We start from the raw sequence: 23,556 nt of genomic DNA, 5'->3' as shown, positions 1-23,556 counted from the left end.
GTAAGGAACAAAAGGGGGAACCTGTGATGTATCAAATTACACAGCTCTTATGCTATAGTTTGTGAGCCCTATGAATATATATATATGGACAATGTTTATGGCCATGCATGGAGAAAAAGGAATATATTAAGGGACTGCAACTATATAAAAACATGCCTGTGGACAAAGACTAAAGAGGCAATAAGCAAAAATCACAAGCTATAGTTTAGGGTGGCACAACACTGGAGGACTGTTTTCTTCAGTGCACTGGGCAGGCAGTTTAGAAACCTTGTTCACTGCACCAACCGATAAACTCCACAGGTTAACAAAAGGGACTTGAATTCAAGTGCTGTGAACTGGGGAGCCCCCCCAAGCCCCAGACACAGGAGAGCTGGCAGCAACCCCAGCTCACAGACACAGGCCCAGAGTCAGCATCGGTTCCTGCCCTTCCCGCCGCCACAGACTGCATCTCCCATCTGTCGTCACATTTAGCCCTGAGGCCAGAAAAAGTAGATTTTACTAACAATGAGCTCCTAAGGTTATATCTATCCCATGGAGTTTGTTCTAAAGAGATTTCACCAGCACACCTGGGTACATCAAAAGCCAAAAAGGGAGAAACAAATGACGGCAACCAGTTAGGTGAGAGCCATAGAACCTAGATCAGAAAAGCATCTGCTGTCACACACATCTCTGAGCACAGCACGAAAAGAGCCTCAACTCAGGACAGGCATTTGGGTAATAATAAGCAGAAGCAGGAGGACAAGGGGACTAGAAGAAACCAGACTACAGGTTTAGGAAGATCCAGGAACTGTCAGACTGAAAGAAAACAATGCCCACTTTCTCTTGTTTATATACTCCTCCCTCTATGTTGCTCTCATTGGGTTTTTATTTAGATGTGCCACACAATGAAACAACAAGTTTCTCCATGAGCAAACTTTTCCTTTTAACTCATGAGGGCTGCACCTAGTTCCAGCGTACATGGAGGCACATGGTCACCAAGTTTCCTACCAGGCTTCTTGTTCTCAGCACAATTATGATGTCACTCTCCACCCAGTGTGTTCTCAGAATCTGTTTTTACCAAAATGCAATGTTTTACCAAAAAATTATCCTGTACTTTGTACAATGACTCCCAACCTTGTGAGCACGCTTACTCCCAATTCTCATTAAGCTCTCCAGATTCAGAATGACTGGTGAAACAGCAAAGTTGCCAGACTGCAACAGATTCTTCAGGAGTTTAGACATATGAGATCATAGCTTACACATATGAAATCCTATCACCAGCAAAGTGTATGAGCTTACTATTCCATTTTACAAGCATTGTAGTTTTCTTGTTTTAAAACATTAATTGTAAGAGGAATTAATGGTCATCTACACAATTTGGAACAATTACATTCACAATACTGATGGATAAATACCTCCCCACACAGTAAGAAAAATTTCCCACTTTATAAGAAAGCATTGTGCTTGCATTTTCACATACATTATTCCATTCAATCCTCACAACACTCCTGTGAGGAAGATTTTATTGTCCCCTTAGACTGACTGAGAAACAGTGATTCAAAGTCTAATTCAAAGTTACAATGTTAGAAAGAAGGGAAGCTGGGATTTGGATTTAACTCAGTATTTCCATCTCCAAGTTCAGAGTACTTTCTGCTAAATCAATACCATCACATGTCCATGAAATTGATATCTACCATTTGAAGTAGATTGGTGTTAGAGACAAATGCATGGCCAGTCTGAGATTTGATATACATAAGGTCAAAACTTTATTTTACCATCAAGTAGAAACTCTCTAGAACAGAGATCTTGGATATCTGAAATGGTAAAAACCTTTGGGATAGCTGCTCCTTATTTTGTCTTCCCATGAAACTATACACGGTTGATTCAGGAATCTAAGTTGAGGAACGCTCGATCTTTCACTATGTTCTACCTTCCCCTGTTCTCTTTCTCAATGAAAGCAATTCCCAGAAAGAACATTAGTCCGCTTCACTAGCAACTGGCTTTCTGGGGCACCTACCTGTAAGTGTATACACGGCCCTCCAGTTTTCAGCTTTGCTATTCGTTATCATACTGAACAGAGATCAGGGAAGAAGTCAGCAGACGACAAAGCAATGAGACAGTACCCAGACCACCCCCAGGAAAGTGAAAAAAGTCAATTATTTCCTCTGCCTACTAACCAGAGAGAAATCTATTCAGGAAATTCAAAGTTCCTGCTAGAGTAGTAACCCTGTCATAGGTCGTAATTAATCAAAGACCAGAATGAGATGGAACTATCAACGTGCCCTTCCAAAGGAAATCACTCTCCTCTATTCCCAACGGTTTAGATAGAAGAGAGCTGGGATGGGTTTTTATATACTAAGCGAGCTCAGATGATTCAGGACTGAGGACATCTTGTGGTACAAGGCATCCCATTGTAGACTTAAAAATTTGTATTTATGGAGTCCTGAACACAATACTAACAAGTCTACTTGTCAAATGCGTTCCTGTTCCTGCCTCCAGAAATAGAGCACAGAGTACTGGGAGTCCTACCCCCTCATTCGGCAGGAGGGCTGGCAAAGAGCAAGACCCAGTGTCAGTCTTTCCTAGGAAATCTACCTGAAGTTAAGTAGCAAATGCATTTGGGGGACAAAGTCCTGTGATACAGAAGCATGTCTAAGGCTGTGCGCCATGGAAGGTCAGAGGCAGGATTTGGCCAGTGGTAGAAAACAGAGTCAATCTGGGATCAGTTAGACTGACTCATCATCATTCAGGATTTCCTAACATGTACCTCTTTTTCCAAAAGGCTTAAAACTAGTTTGACTTTCATGGTGGCTTAAAGAGCAGCATCTTTTCCACTGATAATGAGTTGACAGAAAGTCTGACCAATGTAGAAAAGGAGTTCATATGCTAACTGTTTTAAGAGATGTTACCCTCTTCTTTACACTGATCCTGCCACTTTTCCATACATAATAGACACAATATGTCAAAGTCACAAAATAAGCTTCAGCAGAACTGAAGGCTACAATAATGGCCAGTTCAGAAGTAGTGCAGAGATGACTGAAGCACTAGAAAAGCTTCAGTGGGGCTACAGAAGAACAACAAACCAGAAGAAAGGCTTACTACTGACCACAGCAAGAAACCCAAATATCTGAAGGAAAAATACACTTTGGGGTGCCTGGGTGGCTCAGCCGGTTAAGCATCTGCCTTCAGCTCAGGTATGATCCCAGGGTCCTGGGATCAAGCCCTGCATCAGGCTCCCTGCTTAGCGGGGAGTCGGCTTCTCCCTCTCCCCCCCTCCACTCATGCTCTCTCTCTGTCTCTCTCAAATAAATAAAATCTTAAAAGAAAAAGAAAAGAAATACATTTTAAGAATGAGTGTAGTCTGGGATACACTGAAGGCCAAAATACAGATAATAGCTAGCATTCCTAGAACCTCTGTAATGGTCACATTTTTGGATGAAATACGTTCATTGTTAGAACTCTGGGAGAGAAAATACCAATTATTGGCCAGATTCAGAAGCTGACTCCTTGGCTCAGGGCTCGTGTCTGTCTGGGAATAAGATCCACCACACTAGCAGAGCCTGGACAAGCAAAAGTCAATGCCAAAGAGAACAAATGGAAAGATTCAAAGCCACATCTCCAGAGTGTTCATGCCTGTCTTATGCTTCAATCAGCTAAATTCCACCAAGGAAAAAGGTAACCTACACTATTTTTAAAGTGATAGTGAAAGTCTATGACTTCTGCTGAGGCTGAGCAAAGAAGGCTGACCAGGGTTCCTGTAAGACACTGAGGCAGAAGTGTAGAAGTAGGGAAATGGCAGTAGGAAGCTAGGAGGAAAAAATATTTTTCTTTGGCCCAGGAAGGCACTTGCTACCCTTTTAAGTGGAAAAACAACAACAACAAACCTGTGTCTGATATTCTGGGAAGCTAGATACTGGCTGTGGGATACCATTTAAATCTATTAAAGAAAACAAAAACAGTCTGTCCTCTATCACCAATAAAAATATTTAACAGATATTTGAATAGCATTAAGTGCCACACACTCTTCTTAACAGTTTAAATCCTCATTAACAAAACTGAGGTATTAGTATGTCCATTTTACAGATGTGGAAATTGAGACACAGAAAGGTTAAGTACCTCATCCAAGAAAACACCTCTAATGAGAGGTAACAAGGATTTAAACTCAGGCAACCTAGCTCCAGAATCATGCACTAGACCATTCTGTTACATAACTTCTCAACAAAACAAAAAAGAAACACTGCCAGAGAGAGAAGGAGGCTTTCTATCTTCTGAGAATAAGACTTAGCCGCTAATGGCTAAGAGAATAAACTCATCCTGCTACCAGCCCGCTCCTCAGGGCAGCAGAGCCCAGCAGCATGCAAACCAATGGAATCACACGGGATTCCTATGCAAGAGCCTTGAAGAGATTCCAAGCTGTGGAGGAAGGAGAGACTCATGGCCCCTTCAAGGAAAGCAGGCAATTATGGCTTAAATAACATTTGCTAAATTAAAAATTCTAAGCAAATTCAAAGGTTGTCTCCGGGAAAAGAATGCAGCAGTCAGTTCCTCAAAGATTCTAAAAAATGAAGATCTCCTAATGCACATCACCATTACAGGTTACTAAATAAAATCACAAGAATTATGAAAACTTGTAGTGGAATGGAATTTCAGAAATTATTTAGAGACCCCTCATGCAGTTGGTGGCTAAGTCCTCTATCTCCCTTTCTCAATTATTTTCAATGACTTCTTGCTCCCTTCAGATTCAAGTCCCAACTTTGTGAAATAACATTTAATAGTTTTGCCTCTTGGGCCCCATTTTCTATCCCACCTTCTGTTAACCCAGGGTCCACCTAACTGGATTCTTCCCAGAGCAAAGTACATCACAGAGTGTCCATGTTTTCATAATGCTTTTCTCACTGTCTGGAAATGCCATCTTTCTAGCCATCACCTTCCCTTGTCACGATCTTAACCATCTTTCAGTGGCTAGCTTAAATACCCTTTCTACCATGAACTCTTAAAAAAAAAAATTATAGTTCATTATAATGCAGCTAGATAGAATTGAAAACTAGGGCTCCAAATTGGATGTTATCGATAAATACTAAATTAGATTCAAAGATTACCAAAATCGACAGCTCTAATTTATCTGAATGATACGCTACCAGGATTTATGCTAATCACCACCACCATCATTTCAATTATTTAGTATGTTACCGTTTCCAAAGAGCTTTCATCTGCAGAACTCCACTGAACTCTCCCCAACAAACTTAAAAGCTTGGCCAGACCGATACTGCTATCAACACTTGACCAAAATGGGAAATAAGACCCAGAAGTTAATAAGACACACAACTAGTAAGATGTAGGACACAGTAAATGGTAGAACCTGGCCTCTCGACTTCTATTTTTGTGTGCTTTTCACTGTGTCACAGAATCCCACGTGAATGGTGATGGTACTTCAGTTTCCTCCTTTCTAAACTACCCAACTTCTCTACCTGCTCAGGTTAAATGTCCATTTCTCCCCCCAGACACGGTAAAATATGGGAATGTGCAGATAAATGAAGGGCTCTGGCAAATAGTTCACAAATAAGGGAGCAAAAATGTCTTTTAAATTTGATTCTGTTAAGAAAAACTTCCCCTGAGAACTGGTTGCTTAACTCCAGTGCATTTTCCTAGGATCCTACATTCTCTCAATTCTAATTCAGGTAGAATTTGGAACTGAAGGGAAAGCAGAAACCAAAAGCATCCTTATCCTCAGATGTTTCTCTCATTGACAGTACAGATTAGCACTGCCAACATGGCTGGAAAAGCACTTCCCTTACTATCTCACAGCAGTGCTTTTCTGTCTTCCCTGGCTTTCCACACATTTGTCACTCCAGCCTGAGTGCCAGGCTTACGACTGGCAAGAGACACACAGTCAAAAACTAGCAGGAGGGGGGAAAAAAATCTACCAGGAAGAATCTTGTTTTTCACATACGAAGTCCTTTATTTCTAAAGATTCTTTTTTTTTAATTTATTTTTTGACAGAGAGAGAGAGACAGCGAGAGAGGGAATACAAGCAGGGGGAGTAGGAGAGGGAGAAGCAGATTTCCCGCGGAGCAGAGAGCCCAACGCGGGGCTCGATCCCAACACCCCAGGACCATGACCTGACCGGAAGGCAGATGCCCAACAACTGAGCCACCCAGGCACCCCATGAAGTCCTTTATTTCTAAAACCAACCCCCACCACAATTGCTTTTAATAGTGTTGTTTATATAAGTTCTAGCATTGAAGATAATTTATAGCGAAGAATGCAACTTTTCAAGGAAAGTATCTGGTGAGATCCTACAACCCCAGCCCAGTGATTCCTTAGCATCTAGAAAGAATATTCCTTTGGTTTCTTTTGGGAGGATTTATATATTTTTTACAAAGACTTGAAGTACTAAATATTAATGCTAACAGAAAGAAGCTTTGTCAGAGACAAATAACAGAAGAAATTATTTTTATTTGACTTTGGTATAAACTCTTCCTGCAATATTATAAGGCCAAAAAGGCAATATTCGGAGATGGGGTTTTCACAGGGTCAGAATTTAATGAGATTAGTACTTCTACTGCCAAAACCTTCCAGACTCGGGGCCCAAAGAGAAAGAGGCAGTGCCTGAAAGAATCTGGCATTTTATAATCTGAGCTGCTAACTGCATGCATATGAGAAGGAGATGCTTGCATTTACACAGTTTAGCTCCACAACTAACCTTCCTTAGGGCAGATTTCTTTCTTTTTACTAAAAGGAATAATGCAGTGGAGAAAAACAACGATTCAGAAACCCTGGTCTCTCATCCTTGCTCTGCTAACACACCACCATGTGACTTCGGGTATGTCACCTCAGACTCCTGACCACACAAAGAGATAAGACAGAATGATCTTTTAATACCCTCTCCTTATTTTGTACCTTAAGTAAGAACAATACAGGAGAAAGTATATGACTAAGATGGGATCTCTTGAGGGATGGGTCCATATCCCATTCTGTCTCGGCAGAAAGGCTGGTGTCCCATTCTCTGACATTCCAAGTATGCAGCACATGTGACTATGTGGGAGAAAGAAGCCTCCTGGATTTGGGTCCTAAGTGTAGCCTAATGAGAAATGATTGATGCTTCTATCTAGCAGAGGAGGAAAGACATAGAAACACATTAGTATAAAACCTGTTTTCTTATAATAGCAACAAAATCATGCCAAATTGATTAGCAAATACTACAATAAAATGAAGCATTTTTTTAAAAAAGATTTTATTTATTTGAGTGAGAGAGAGAGAAAGAGTATGAGTGGGGGGAGGAGCAGAGGTAGACTTCTCCACCCCCCCACCCCCCGCCCCCACCGGCAGGGAACCTGACACAGTACTTGATTCCTGGTACTCCAGGATCACGCCCTGAATCAATGGCAGATGCTTAACCGACTGAGCTACCCAGGTGCCCCTAAAATTAAGCATTTTTGAAGAGAACATGTTAAACCTTAAATATACTGGGCTCCTCAGAGATAACTTAACAATCTTCAAAGTTTCTTTAATCTGCTACAGAAGGAAAAAAAAGAAGCCCAGAACTACTAGAAAGATCAGAAGTCACTTAAAAAGGAACATATTGTATAGGACTGTACTGAAATATAGATATATAACCAATACACTTGCTTTGTTGCAAAGAAGTACTGTGTCAACAGAGGTCAAAAGAGGAAGTATTAAAAAGTCTGTTTACGACACATAATCTGGTTAAACTGTCTTAAACTTACTCACATGTGAATTAGAGATTCAGGGCTAGACTTAGTCATGTGTAAACAGCAACCCAGGCCAGGTTTTTCCAATGCCTCTTGGCAAACAGGCTATTATTTCTGGAGTATTTTGATTAGAAATGAAGAAAATATTAAAAGGCACAAAATTGTGTTAGAACAAATTCCTGAATTTGCCTATGCTATAATCTTGGAAAAGTATGCTTGACAGAGGTACAAAATACCACCTCCTCATATTTATGAAACAGTTCACAGTTAAAGAGCTTTTATACTTACTGACTCCCCTAAATCCCCTCTGAAGCGTGTATTAATATGCAGGAACTGAAAAGAGGAGTTGAGAAAGGTTAGGCAACCTAACCAAAGTCATGTGGAACCTAAGCTGATGAGCCAGGATGAGGCTTTCTTCTAGACAAAGGCCATTAAGCTACAATGGACTTTCCAAGAAAAATGACACCAAAACATATCCTTTATTTTTAAAAAGGAGATTTTGGTAAAACACAGCAGGGTCAAAATGATGTCCCAAAGCCTTTTACACCACTTCTACCTAATCTTTTCTCCCACAATTTTGGTTGGTGAAATCAGATGTGCCAGAGAAAAAGGGATCTTTAAAGTCTGTTTTAAATATTAACCTTTATTTTTTTTAAAGTTTTTTTGGACAGATTCATGATAACATAGAAATTAGCATTTCTTTTTTTTTTTTTTGAGGTAAAATTTGCATACCATAAAGTTTAGTTGCCTTAAAAAATTTTTTTTGTTATGTTAATCACTATACATTACATAATTAGTTTTTGATGTAGTGTTCCAAGAAATTAGCATTTCTTTATAAGCATTTTCCTCAGGTGATGAAGTTCTTCATGGTCAAAGATTACCTCATTTTTTTGGTACTTCACATCAACCAGCACAGGATAAACATGGCAGGCGGAATAAAAATACTTGTTTGACATGATCCAGCAATTCTACTCCTAAGTATTTACCCAAAGAACTGAAAGCAGGGACTCAAACAAATACTTGTATACCCATGTTCACAGCAGTGTTATTCGTGATAGCCAAAAGATGGAAACAACCCACACATCTGTCAACATGGGAAGAGATTTTTTAAATGTGGTGTAGACACACAATGGGAGTATTATTCAGCCATAAAAGAGGAATGGAATCCTTATATGGGACAACATGGATAAAACCTTGAAAACACTAGATTAAGGGAAATAAGCCAGACACAAAAGGGATGAGTATTTTGTGATTCCACTTATATGAGGTACTAGGATAGGTAAATTCATAGAGACAGAAAGTAGACTGAAGGTGCCAAGGGTGGGGAGTGGAAGGAGAATGGGAAGGTATTGTTTAATGGGTTTGGAGACTATTTGGAATGATGAAAAATTTCTTGAGATGGACAGTGGTGATGGCTGTACAATACTGTGAATACACTTAATGCCACTTCAAAACGGCAAAACAAAACAAACAAAACAACAAAACCCCCGGCAAAACACGTTATGTATATTTTTACCAAAAACACAGTAAAAACTTGTTTGAAAAATGGGATGGCCAGGGGTAACAATCCTGTTGTTAAGATTAAGACTATGTGAAAAGAAGAGAGATGGTAATTGGTGTGCCCACAGGTCATCCAGTCACTGATTTAATATACATAGATTAAGTGCCAGCTATCTGCCAGATACTACACTAAGCCTTGAGAACGTAAAACGAATGAAACAGACTTCAACTCTGCTCTCAGAGACCTTAAGAGTCTAATGGGGACTACAGAAAGTAAAGAGACAATCACAACACCAATGCACCTTGGCAATTAGTACGATAAGAATATATTCAAGGTGCCAGAGAACACACAGGAGTGGCACTCAATATGAGGAGATGGGCAGAAAGGATACCTGAAAGAAGTAAAGTCTAAGCTGCAACAAAAAAGATGATATTAAGAGGGCAACAGAGTCTTCCAGAACCAGTAACAGCATGTTTAAAGCCGTAGGGGTGTATCAGAAAACATGTTGTGTTTGAGGAACTGAGTAGTTCCACAAGACTGGATATGGAATATGAGAGAAGGGTATATGGCAAGAGAGGTAGCAGAAAGAGAGAGCCAAAGACTGAGAACTGCTATGTGCACTGGAAGAAGATGAGAAAGGTGGCCAGAAAGGTGGAAAAGGACAGAGGCATGAAAGGCAAGGGAAGTGGTTTTAAGAAAGAGGGCTGGGCCCAGAATGTGGAGTATCTCGGCAAATGCTCCATGTGCCAAAAATCTGTATTCTGCTGTTGTTGAGTGGAATATTCTATAAATTTCAATCAAATCAAGTTAGTTGGTGATGTTCAAGTCTTCCAACATCGTAATGATTCTCTGCTTATACTATCAATTGAGAAAGAGGCAGTAAAATGTGACTATAAATATAAATTGTCTATTTCTCTTTGTAGTTCTATCAGTTTTTATTTCATGTATTTTAAGGCTCTGATATTAGTATATAACCATTTATAATTGTTAAAGCCTCCTAACTGGTTCCTTTTTATCTTTATGAAATGAACTTCTTTATTCTTGGCAATATTCTTTGCTCTCAAATCTACTTTGGTAGATATTAATATGGGCTGAACAACTATAAACTGGAAAAGAAAAGATACATGTGAACTGAGGCTGGATTCAACTACTGGCATTAAATTCACCAGAGTAATGAAAATGAGAACTACATGATCGAGTGGTAAGAAACGAGTGAGTGGTGAGGGAAAAAAGACTATAGGAGTGGTAGATGATACATAAAGTAATGTCCCTACTAGAGAAAATCTGGTTATTTTAATGATTCATAAAGACTTATTCATAAAAAGAATTCATTAGAAATATCTTAAAATTTTTAATGGTTCATAAAAAGAACAGATTAGAAAGCAATTCTCACTTCTAACTTGTCTGTAGACAATAAGCCAAGCTAATGAAGCAGTTCTAAGAGACTGTAGGCTGGAGGCACTTGTTCCAATGCACTACTGATCTTTACATTCCCCTTTAACAAAACTTAGGCCACTGTGGGAATATCAGATAGCATTCTCCCCAACAACTGCCTTTAACTCAAAACGGAAGCATAAGTCCTTATTTTCAACAAGGGGTCCCATATCCAAAGATACTCTAAGTCTTTGGGTTTAACCACTTGCTTCATACACCAAAAAATGGGAGCAAAACAAAAAAGAAAACATCTTTCTGAGGCTTGAATCAGAGGGCAGCACTACTGAGTTTCATTTATACTGGTGGTCATTGGCTTCTGTGAGAGCTGAATGCTTCTGATAATCTGATGAAACTAAGAATGCTCTCTCCAGAAAAATCTCATATAACCAACCTTTTGCATATGATTTTAGGGGGTTCACAGACCACAGAAGCCTAAGTTAAGAAGTTTTAATTTATACCCGTTAAAGTACAGAAAGAATAAAAATATATATACATATTCCCAGTTGCCAATCCAGTCACCTTTTTTTAGGCAAGTTCTCTGGATATCATGTGTTACAATCAATCCATAGCTGACTTAGTTAAAAATTATATATATGGGGGCGCCTGGGTGGCTCAGTCGTTAAGCGTCTGCCTTCGGCTCAGGTCATGATCCCGGGGTCCTGGGATCGAGCCCCACATCAGGCTCCCTGCTCTGAGGGAAGCCTGCTTCTCCCTCTCCCACTCCCCTTGCTTGTGTTCCCTCTCTGTCAAATAAATAATTTTTTTTTTTAAATTATATGTATGTATTTTTTGTGAGGGGCAGGGGTAGAGAGAGAATCTTAAGCGGGCTCCATGCCCAGTGCAGAGCCCAACTTGGGGCTTGATCTCACAATCCTGAGATCATGACCTGAGTCGAAATCAAATGTCAGACTCTCAACCAACTGAGCCACCCAGGTGCCCCCCCCCCAACAAATTTTATCTTTTTTAACAATTTTATTTATTTGAGAGAGTGAGCGAGTGAGCAAGCACAAGTGGGGAGAGGAGTAGAGGGAGAGGGAAAAGCAGACTGCCTGCTGAGGGAGCCCGATGTGGGTCTCCATCCCAAGACCCCAAGATCATGATCTGAGCCAAAGGTAGAAGCTTAACCACCTGAGACACCCAGGCGCCTCCCGGCCCAATTTTATTTTTAATGAGCTACATATTGAAAGAAAAAATCATACTTGCTTTGTACATCTTGATCTGAACAATAGCATCCCCAGTAAGGCCTGAATGATCAAGGTTACTCTTAGCAACTCTGGAATCAAATACAGTCTCTCTTTACTCTGCTATCCATGCTATTTACCTGTGGCTCAAGTTAAGGTGTATTCCAGGTGGGCAAGCCAGTCAACCCACTGCCAAATGATGAGGGACTTCCTGGTTTAACCCTTACCTGTTGCTATGTTTAGACTTTTCTCGGTCCTTCTCCTTGTCTTTCTTGTGCTCTTTGTGCCGGTGTTCTCGATCTTTGTGTTTATCTTTGTGTTTATGAGAATCTGCAACCATAAAAGATGAGTCAGTTAAGAGGAGTCATAAGCTATCTCCTGCCCACCTACCTTGACAAGCTGGTCAAGAAGCACAATGACAGGATTCAAATGGCAAGATAGCCATAACAGCACACTCCGTTGGAAGGAAAGATTTCACAAAGCCACTCAGACAAGGCATCCCATTACCCTGCCTCTAAATTCAAGACAAGTGTTGCAAACACCAAGAGGAAAGGGGAATTAATTCTACTGTAAAAGGAAGCAACAGTTTGGCATTCTTCTCCCTAGATCTGGTACTACTGACACTAAATCATAAATGATACAAAAGGATAAATCTTGAACACTGACTCTCAAGATCAAATGGTCATCTCTGTAAGTTTTGGAAAAATCCAAACCTCGAGATATTTTTTCAAGAGATATGTTTTTAAATCAACTATAATAAAGTATAATTTCTATGCAGTAAAATTCATTGCAGTAAAACATTTCAAAGATACATCATCCAAGAAAGTTTCCCTTATGCCCCTCCCCAGTCAATCCCAATCTTGCACCCCCACCCAAAGCAACCAATAATTTGCTAGCACTACGGATTAGATTATGTCTGAAGTTTTATATAAATGAAATCATACAGGATTTACTCTTCTGTCTGACTTCTTATCATGTTATTTTTGACATTCATCCATGCTGCTGGATGTAACAGTAGTTGGTTAAGATTTTACAGCTGAGTGGAATCCCACAGTTATGGATATACTGCAGTTTACTTATCCATTCACTTGTTGACATACATTTGAGTCGTTTCTAGGCATTGGTTATTATGCATAAATCTGCTATGAACATTCATATACAAGTCTTTGTGTAGTACATGTTTTCATTTCTTTTGGGTACATACTTAGTAATGAAATCACTGGGTCATCTGGTAAGTATAACTTAAACTTTATACAAAATTGCCAAACTCTTTTCCAAAGTGGTTGTACTATTATACATTCCCACCAAAATGCATTAGAGTTCCAACTGTTATAAAGTCTCTTACATCTAGTTATTATCGATCTTTAATTTCAGCCATTCTAGCAAGTATATAGTGGTATCTCACTGTTTTAATCCAGTTTCCTAATTAAGTAATGGGCATCTCTTCATTTGCTTATTGGCCACTCATGTTATCTTCTTTGGTCAAGTATCTCTTCGAATCTTTTGCTCATTTTAAAAATATTTGTATTCTTTTTTTTTTTTAAGATTTTATTTATTTATTTGAGAGAGAGAATAAGACAGAGAGAGAGAGCACGAGATGGGGGAGGGTCAGAGGGAGAAGCAGACTTCCTGCCGAGCAGGGAGCCCGATGCAAGACTCGATCCAGGGACTCCAGGATCATGACCTGAGCCGAAGGCAGTCGCTTAACCAACTGAGCCACCCAGGCGCCCCAAAAATATTTGTATTCTTATTACTGAGTTTTGTAAGAGTTCTTTATACACTGTAGATTACAATTTTTTTGTTAGATATATGTATCGTGAATTTTTTTCACAAAAAATATTGTGAGTTTCACAGAAGTAAAGGATAGGGTACATTTTTTAATTTATAAAGATGTCCAGTTGTAGTACCATTTTTTGAAAAGATAGCCCTTTCCCACACTGAATTGCTTTGGCCTATTTACTGAAAATGAAGTAGCCATATAATCGCAAGTCTATTTCTGGACTCTATTCTATCCTTACACAAACACACACTATTTTGATTACTGTAGTTTCACGGTAATTTTTTTTAACAGTAAGTTTTGAAATCAGGTTATGAAAGTACTTTAGTCTTGTTCTTTTTCAAAACTGTTTTGGCTATTCTATGTCTTCTGCATCAGTTTGCCAATTTCCAAAAAGAAGAAGAAGAAAAGCCAGCTGGCAAGTTTGTGTTCATAGGACAATTTGGAGAAAAATGACATCAAAACATTGCTGTGTCTTTTGATCCATGAACATGGTATCTCTCCCCATGCATTTATGTTAGTGACTCTCAAATTTTATTGTGTTATCAGAAGTATTCCAAGAGCCTATTAAAAACGTGGCTCACTGAGGTCAGGTCACCCCAATGTTGAATATGAATCAACTGGAAGTTTATGTACCCAACACATGTGTGATGGTTTTAAAATTTGTCTAACAGTCCAACAGATTCTTTGATATTCCTCTGTTCAAGGGGTATGGCCTAATTTTCTTGAGTACAGGCTAGACTTAGAAACTCATTCCTAAAAAATAGGGTAAGATGGAAATGTCAGTATGTGACTTCTGCCACCAGGTCATAAAAGGCACTGGATCTTTCTCCTTGGTCTGGGGGAAGCCAGGTGCCATACTGTTAGGTGCCACGCTCAAGCAGCCCTAATGGAGAGGCCCATGTGGTGAGAAACTGCCATGTGAGTAAATCATCTTGGAAGTAGGTCCTCCAGTTTCAGGTAAGTCTTCAGACAAATGCAATCTCATAACAGAAAGACCCTGAGCCAAAACCACGCAGCGAAGCTTCTCCTGGATACCTGGCTCACAGAAACTATATTAGAAAACAAGTGTGTGTTGTTTTAAGCTGTAAACATTGAGGTAACATGCTTTGTGTAACAAGAGATAACTAATAAAAATGTATACGCAGTGTATGTACTCATCCCATTCCTGGCTCACAGCAAAAAAAAGTCACATTTGACATAATCCACTAAGCATCTATTCTGTGCCAGACACTAACGAAACAAAAATTTGATGAGATGTCCCTAGCTATAAGAAATTCTCATCCCCGGGCGCCTGGGTGGCTCAGTTGGTGAAGTGACTGCCTTCAGCTCAGGTCATGATCCCAGGGTCCTGGGATCGAGTCCCGCATCGGGCTCCCTGCTCTGCGGGGAGCCTGCTTCTCCCTCTCCCACTCCCCCTGCTTGTGTTCCCTCTCTCGCTGTGTCTCTGTCAAATAAATAAATAAAATCTTTAAAAAAAAAAAAAAAAATTCTCATCCCGGGGCGCCTGGGTGGCTCAGTTGGTTAAGCGACTGCCTTCAGCTCAGGTCATGATCCCAGGGTCCTGGGATCGAGTCCCGCATCGGGCTCCCTGCTCTGCGGGGAGCCTGCTTCTCCCTCTCCCACTCCCCCTGCTTGTGTTCCCTCTCTCGCTGTGTCTCTGTCAAATAAATAAATAAAATCTTTAAAAAAAAAAAAAAATTCTCATCCCGGGGCGCCTGGGTGGCTCAGTTGGTTAAGCGACTGCCTTCGGCTCAGGTCATGATCCTGGAGTCCCTGGATCGAGTCCCGCATCAGGCTCCCTGCTCGGCAGGGGGTCTGCTTCTCCCTCTGCCCTCTTCCCTCTCGTACTCTGTCTCTCATTCTCTCTCTCAAATAAATAAATAAAATCTTAAAAAAAAAAAAAAAAAGAAAGAAATTCTCATCCCAGGACTTAAACCCAATCTTCCATGTAGCATACAGAATTGTAAAATGCCGAGTCAATCCAATACACAAAGGTGGTGACCCCTATTCATGTGACAGTAATACTCACATGACATCTGCCCCAAACTAAGGACTTAACCATAATAACAAAACATGCCACCAGCTCTACAACCTGGAATGAAATCTGTGTTATTTGAATTTGTTTATAGGTCAGATTTACCAAATAAGAAACAGAACATCAGGATCTGCTATTATGGCCCAAGAGTATGGCAAGGATATAATTTTTTTTAAAAAAATTGCTCTGTGCATAATTCAACAAACACATACAACAATATGAAAAAACTAGAAGACAGACACCCAAATGTTAAAAGTAGTTATCTGTGGGTGGTAAATTTATGAGCAACCTGAGATTTTGTGTGTGTACTTTGCCTTGTTTTCCAACTTCCCCCCCATGATGAATCACTTTTACAATAAAAAGTAAGTTATTTTTAAAAATTACCAAGATTTATCAAAGATTTGACAAATACACATGTATATAAGGAAAAGGTCGGTTAAGTCACTAAAAAAGAACTAAATTTAAAGAAAAAGGAAATTAAGTAAAAGATGAACTGAAAGTAATTCCAGGTAGGTTTCAGATAACTAGTCTGACAATAACATTATCTTTTATTTTTTAAACATTATCTTTTTAAGGGCACAAAACTTCAAAACTGATTTTAAAGCCAGGTCCCCAAGTCTTTTAAAGCAATTGTTAATCTAAAAACTCAAAACCAAAATGTCTGGTAAGAAACTGTAAGGCTGTAGTGGAGTAATTCCAGTGATACAAGTAAGACCTAGGTCAAAGATCTGAATCCCAAGTGCCCTTAATTTCAAAAGAAGTTAGTACATGTCTGTCAGATGCTCAAACTGTGCTATGTGTGGTGTGACAGGTACCAAAAAGTTTAATATATAACAACTTCAAATATCTGAATGGCCATCATATAGCTCCACATGTCAGACTGGGTCCTTCTTTCTAAGAAGAAAGGACAAGTAAAACAAAATGGGGCGCCTTAGAACACCAATTGTGTATAAACAAATAAAATTACCAACTGACAGAGAAATGTAGAGATGATCTACACTACGGTAAACTGATAAGAGAAATAACCTCTACAGATGCACACCGAAGTACTTCCTGGTGAATGGTGTCTGGAATTTGCTTTAAAATATCCTCAGGCTAAATAAATAAATAAATTAATTAATTTAAAAAATAAATGTGGGGGATATGGGGAAAGATAAAACAAGATTGGCAAAAAGTTGAAAGTTACAGAAGTGGGGGTATAAGACACACGGGGAGTTCATTATACTACTCTCTACTGCTGTTCATGTTTGAAACTTTTAATAACAAAAGCTAAACACTATCTTCCAGCTTCTTCCCTTCTAATCCCTATTTTTTCTTATTACATAAGGATACAACAAGGAAAAGACTAGCTTAGTCCAAGAGGGGATTTGTGTTAAGGAGCAGTAAGAGAAAGATAAAGTTTGATAGATAACATTAACCCAAGAGCAAGGGTGTCCTACTCTAAGGATGACAGGGAGCCACCTCAAGCAGAAAAGGAACAAAATAAAAGCCATACTTAAGGAAGACTAGTTGAAGGGCAGTGTGGGTACAAAGGTAAAAGCAAAATAACTAGCTAGCAGTTTTTTAAGCAGTCTTCCAGAACTCCATAAACTGGCTGTGTATAATAAATAAATTCAGAGGAAGAATCAAAGACTCAAAGTCTTTGGGTCCAAGTGATTAGCGGAACAAGGTGCTTTCGCAGACACAGGAAAGCTGTACAAAGATGGGCGGGAGGAGGAGAAGACTGGAGAAATGATGAAGCTAACTGAAGTCATACACCGTACTTCAGTTAGCGTCATCATTTCTCCAGTCTTCTCCGTACTTAAGGCCACATTAGAACATCTGACTAAAGATGTTGGTCAGAAGAGAAGCCAGCCAATAAGAACAAACTGATCTATATCCCTCATGGTAAAAATATTTATAGACAGTAGACTAATGGCCTTAAAGATTACTTCAAGTATGTACCCTTTCCCCTTAACTGGAATTCATCTACGAATAGACTGTTAGAATGTTTTGGAGAAAGGATCCTGCCACTTCAAGCATCTGTTAATGCAAAAAGAACTGTGTTGAACTTGACCATAGATTAGAAGTGAAAGATGCATATAAAACCACCAGAAAACCTCATTCTTTGTGATTTCAGGCCACCTAATAACCTGACAACACCTGTTCCAAATGCATGCGTTAAAAATTTTGAGATGAAGACATGGGAGAACACCCCTGAAATAAGGCAGCCCTGAGAAAACAGAAGACATGTAACAACTAATTCCTTTCATTCTAACTTAATTGAAGTTACTCCATAAGGATAGGTAGGTAAATGAATAGCTTGAATAGGAATCAACATCTTTTGTTATTATTATCTAAGGTGTTCCTTGAGGTTAATAAAGATTTTAAGTAAAGAGACTTCCAAATGATAAGAAAGGAAAGTATCTGTGTTATCTCAGGACACATTCTCAGGAAGAACTGCTGGCTAGCATAACATAAGCACTTGACAGTTAATGTGCAAAAGAAAAGGAAATCTTTTACTACTGGATTCAGAATTATATTCTTAGGGTTAATTCAGTTTATAACTATTTCCAGTATCTTCTTAAATCCAAAGTGCCCTGATAAAAGACTCATCAGACGTGAACTCAACCCTCACAGAGCTGACAATCCAGTAAGGTAATTAAGATATGAAACCAAAGAGCCATGGCCCAAGGCACTCAAGAGAAAAGGGGCACTAATTTATGTGCTAGAACCATGCTAGAGTACTTAGAAACGCTGTTTTATTCAATTTTCTTACCACTCTTACAATAAGGAAATATTGCCATTTCACAAAAGACAATAGTAATAGCTATCTCCTACTAAATGCTACTCTGTGTGAGGTAGTATGCTTCCTGGGCCATCTCTGGTTTCCACAACTCTGGGTGGTGCCAATTTTCAAATCTGAGACACATTTCTGCCTCTTTTAACATCTTGAAAAAGTTCATATAGTCCATATAACTCCTGTGGAAAGGGAATTTAGCAGTGTCTAACAAAGGTAACAAACACAATTTCTTTTGATGACCCAGCAATCCATATGTAAGAATTCACCCTGAAGACACACTTCCAAGGTAGAAAATTTATGCTGTTCTACGCATACAAGAAGGCAGAGAAAAATTAAGTCAACAGAGAAGAAACCTTTCTAAATTTGAGACTTGCTGAAATGTATTAAAATTCCTTTCCTAACCCCAAAAATCTCAACTGTCAAATGATTAACATTAAAGTAATGGTTTTCATTGCATCACGATGCTCCGATATTCAGAAACTACACACATTTTTTTATAAAGGTAACAGACATTCCTCCAAATGTCTTCACATGAAACATACGGGTGTCAGGACCTCCATTTCTTACACAAGGGCAGAATGTTCTTCTTTTCTGCCTTCCTGCTATTTTTCCGAAAGGATAGTAAAACAGCAGAATTACTTAATTTATGGACATTTTGAAAAGTCTTAAGAGTAAAAATAATTGAATCTAAGCTTAATGCCTCTTTTGTAAAGTAAAAAGTAAAACGATGAGGGGAAACAGAGAACAAGAAGAAATAAAGAGCCTGGGTCCAAGAGGGCAGTGAAGAGTGAACACAGGCTCCCCGAAGGAGGTAGTTTTTAAGCTAAGTCTTACCAAAGGACAGAAGGAGTTAGCAAAGTAGGAGAGGGCATTCTTGGCAGATGAGCAATTAAAGTCAACTGTCAATTATTACTTGTTTTATTTTTTTGCTGAAAAATTCATCTTCTCATGATTGAGCAAAATTAAGTGAGATACACTTTCTGCCAGCTAGGAAATGGTAGACTTGATTCTTGCAAGGGACAAATTAAAAAATAAGATCCCGGGGCGCTGGGTGGCTCAGTTGTCTGCCTTCGGCTCAGATCATGATCTTGGGGTCCTGACATCAAGCCCCGTGTCAGCGGCTCCCTCTCTCTCTGCCTTCTCCTGTTGTTCCCCCTGCTTGTGCTCTTTCTCTCTGTCAAATGAATAAATCTAAGAGGAAGGAAAAAAAAAAAAAATCCCAGCATTATATTTATTTTGCCTCTCTAAAGCCATGTGCCCCATGGGGCGCCTGGGTGGCTCAGTTGGTTAAGCGACTACCTTCGGCTCAGGTCATGATCCTGGAGTCCGGGAATCGAGTCCCACATCGGGCTCCCTGCTTGGCAGGGAGTCTGCTTCTCCCTCTGACCCTCCTCCCTCTCATGCTCTCTGTCTCTCATTCTCTCTCTCTCAAAATAAATAAATAAAATCTTTAAAAAAAAAATAAATAAAGCCATGTGTCCCAAAAGCAGTTTCTTAAAAAAAAAAAAAGATACAGATGCACTCCTACTTCTTGTAGCTTTAGAGTCCTAATCCTCAACTTAGAAGGGAAACAAAACACCTAGGAGTAAGAAACTTCAGTATCAAATAAATCCAGCAAAACTGAATCCAACTATTATAAAGTCCCTGAAGCTGGCCTAATCCCAGGCTCACAATGAAGCTGCAGGTTTGGAAACCAGGTACAGAGTCAGCTCCAAGTAGCCAAATCAGTGTCAAACCAGGCATAAGATGAAGAGTTCACTCCCCACTAGGGAAACCAGACACATATACACATTATATGAAAAAAGAAATCAAAACACTTTGTTAAATATGTTCAAGAATGGGGGCACCTGGGTGGCTCAGTTGGTTAAGCAGATGCTTTCAGCTCAGGTTGTGACCCTGGGGTCCTGGGATCAAGCCCTGCATCGGGCTCCCTGCTCAACGGGGAGTCTGCTTCTCCCTCTCCCTCTGCCCCTCTCCCCTGCTCATGCTCACTCACATGGTGCTCTCTCTCTCAAACAAATAAAATCTTTAAAAAATAAAAATATGTTCAAGAATGATGCAGTTAGCAAAAAAGATCATGCTATACCCTAATGCCAATTATAGACATTACAGAATAGCAGAGAATGCTGGAAAAGACTTCTGAAGGAAGCTGGAGGAAGCTTCACTCTGGTTCAACAGAGTGAAAAATACCTGATTCAAATCCTTGTTCACTTACTGTATGACCCTGGATAAAGTCACTTTAACTACTGGGTCTGTAAGAAGGCAGCACAGGTCAGTGATTTAGAGCTTCAAATCTCTGTTCATCAGCTTAGATACCTGTGACCTCAGGAAACTCACCTCTCCTACAGATGAAGAAACCTGGGCTCAGATTTAAGTGACCTTAAGGAATTTTCTTTCAAAAGGCAGTCAAAATCCTTGTGTATGGTTGTAATGGAATTCCTGGCTAATTTCCACAAAATTACAAACTGTCAATAAAGTACAACTATTACTGAACCCTCTTCATGATTAATTTACATAGAACTAAATCAAGTCTACCCAATCATTCTAAATAACTCAAGAGTTCAGGTTCTATACATGCATTTAAGGCAGCAACCATGCCAATTCACCTTGCCCAACAAGCCAATGACAAAAGGCTATCTGATTTTCTTACCTGTCTACAGATACAGGAAAGAAAAGCACTTACGAATAAGTGAAACTGGCTTGCTCTAACAATCCTATACCCAGAAGCGTAAAAAACCTATTTACAAGTTTTAAGGGATGCACTGATAACACCAGTTAACACCACCCCCATAGAAACATTTGCATTAGTTTAGCTGCAATCAAGGTGGCTAACAGTATTGCCAAGCCTCCTCTACTCAGGGTCTCTAATGCAATTGCTATTCAACCCCAGCATAAACATTTACACTTTGAGAATAGGCTATGGGATTGGCAAAGATTACTGATCATTTTATTAACTATTCCATGATCTTAAAGCATTGTGCCACTCCACCATTCTCCTAAACTATTAGAGTAATCAGATCAGGGCAGAAGAGAAGAATCTTCTGCTTACTTGTAAACAAAAGCAGAGATTTTTCTGGTATAAAAGAACTTTGTGCCATGATTTGAGCCAGACCTCATTTACAGTGATGACAAGTTTTAAGACCTAAAACAGCTGTATAAGATGATAGGCTCCTCCTCCAAAGATAGTCCCCAAGTGTATGAAGGATAGGGGTGAGGAATAGTTATCCACCAAAAGCTGCCCGCCTTCCCCAAGGAGGCAACTTTGTCAAAGATAACCTCTGCTCATCTCTGATACATAAATATACAACCACTGCATTAGGAAGGTGGGCACGGGAACCATTTGGGTAAAAGCGCTGAGTGAAGAAATTAATTTTCTAAAGAAGATATTCATCACCTGCTGCTCATTTATTAAATCAAGTTTACTGGGATAAATCCTTGCATCTTCTCCTTGCTCCGACTTTCAAACCCATGGATACCACATCCCCAGAAGCTAGAGTCTGAACAAAATCAACACTTCTACTTAATATTCTATACCCAGTTTGTTCTAACATTTTAAAGACTTTTTGTCTAGAACAGATAACAAGCTGGTTTTGGTGATAAAGACTGGCATCCGGGAGTGTGGTCAGTATCAGGGGTGTGTGAACTCAATGCCAAACTAAAAGCAGTTAGGAAGCCTGAAAGCCCATCACTGGAAGGGAAACTGATTGAGGGGTGCAAGAATTCTACCCTTCCCTCTCCCCGACCACAGCTGTCTAAATTTGGACTTTATCAATTGTGATCAGTTTCAATCTAGGAAACTGTGATCCATCCTAATGGCGGCCGATTTCAATCTGTAGCCCACAGAAAAGTCCTTATCACTATTTTACAACGATTCTCAATAAGCACACTTCCAAAATGCCAGGTCATAGTTAATAGCCTTTCAAAGTAAGCAGGACAGATGGTGTTCTGGCTAAAAACTCAAAGAGCTCTGGAATTTAAAAGAAAAATGTTGGGAGGATTCAGCCCTAAAGAAAATCAAGAATAAGGGAAGAGACTAGTAACATTTCCAATTTTTAAAGTCAAAATTATCATTTGTTCTCCCCAATAAACAAGACCTAGTCACAGGGGCGCCTGGGTGGCTCAGTCATTAAGCATCTGCCTTCGGCTCAGGTCATGATCCCGGGGTCCTGGGATCGAGCCCTGCATCGGGCTCCCTGATCCGTGGGAAGCCTGCTTCTCCCTCTCCCACTCCCCCTGCTTGTGATCCCTCTCTCGCTGTGTCTCTGTCAAATAAATAAATAAAATCTTAAAAAAAAAAAAAAAAAAAAGACCTCTTGTCACAGACAGACTCATTTATTATTGAAACTAATGGGGTTCCCCCATTAGGGACCTTGTACTCTCAAGCTGATAAAACAAAAACCAACTCCAGCTGAGAAGATGGGCTTCCTTAAGGAAGTTGGGGTTCACAATATTCATTCACTTGAATATTTATTGAGTGTCAACTCTGTGTCAGGCATTGTTCTAGGTGTGGGAATATAGCAGCGAACAATACCAAGTCTCTGCCCTCAAAGTTCCATAAAGGGCATAACAAACACCCTAACCCTTCCCAACAGCAGCAGCTTAAATGAGTAACTGTGGAAAGGGAAGCAAAAGGGTGTCCCTAACAGCCCAAGTTTCCCTGGACTTGGCTCTGTGAAGTTCCAGAATCAGACTTGAATGTCGCAGCTGGAGAAGACCTTCATAATAGGTGACTGAGGCCAAGTAAAAGAAAGGGTCAAACTTAATCAAATGAAACCTGCCAATTATTTTGCAAATTGCTTGAGTCTCTCCCCTCAATTCAGTAAGTGGTAAAAACTTCAACATCAAAAACTTAGAAGTCCACTGCATTAGAAAAACAGAGTTGCTCAAAGATAGAAACCCAGTATTTTCAATTTTTTAAAATCAGCTCTGCAACACAACTTCAAATTTCTAAAAACTGTCACATTTTCCAAAGTGTCTACATGTTCAGAAGAAATGCTACAAATTGACTGAAAAACCCTGAAGAGAACCTACCTTGGTTCTTAAACATCAGCAACTCTGTGAGAGTAGTGACCAGACATTGTCTCTAAGGACCCTGTCATGAAAAGACAAAAATGAAGCAGCCAACTGGTTTGTTTTAGGTCTCAGTCCCACA

At 39.7% G+C, this 23,556-nt stretch overlaps 1 protein-coding gene across 1 annotated transcript in view; it reads right to left on the bottom strand.

Moving 5' to 3' along the window:
* Nucleotides 1-23,556, bottom strand: part of TOP1 (DNA topoisomerase I) — an 89,519-nt gene that overhangs the window by 45,850 nt on the left and 20,113 nt on the right. The window contains exon 3 of the mRNA XM_045885768.3: nucleotides 12,035-12,137. Within this exon, the coding sequence (XP_045741724.1) occupies nucleotides 12,035-12,137 (103 nt within the window). The remainder of the gene's footprint in view (nucleotides 1-12,034; nucleotides 12,138-23,556) is intronic.

Source organism: Mirounga angustirostris, unplaced genomic scaffold (assembly GCF_029215605.1).
Source record: "Mirounga angustirostris isolate CCGP_5_RB_7025 unplaced genomic scaffold, mMirAng1.0.hap1 SCAF_10, whole genome shotgun sequence".
NCBI classification, from domain to species: domain Eukaryota; kingdom Metazoa; phylum Chordata; class Mammalia; order Carnivora; family Phocidae; genus Mirounga; species Mirounga angustirostris.
This window is presented reverse-complemented; position numbering and strand designations above follow the sequence as displayed.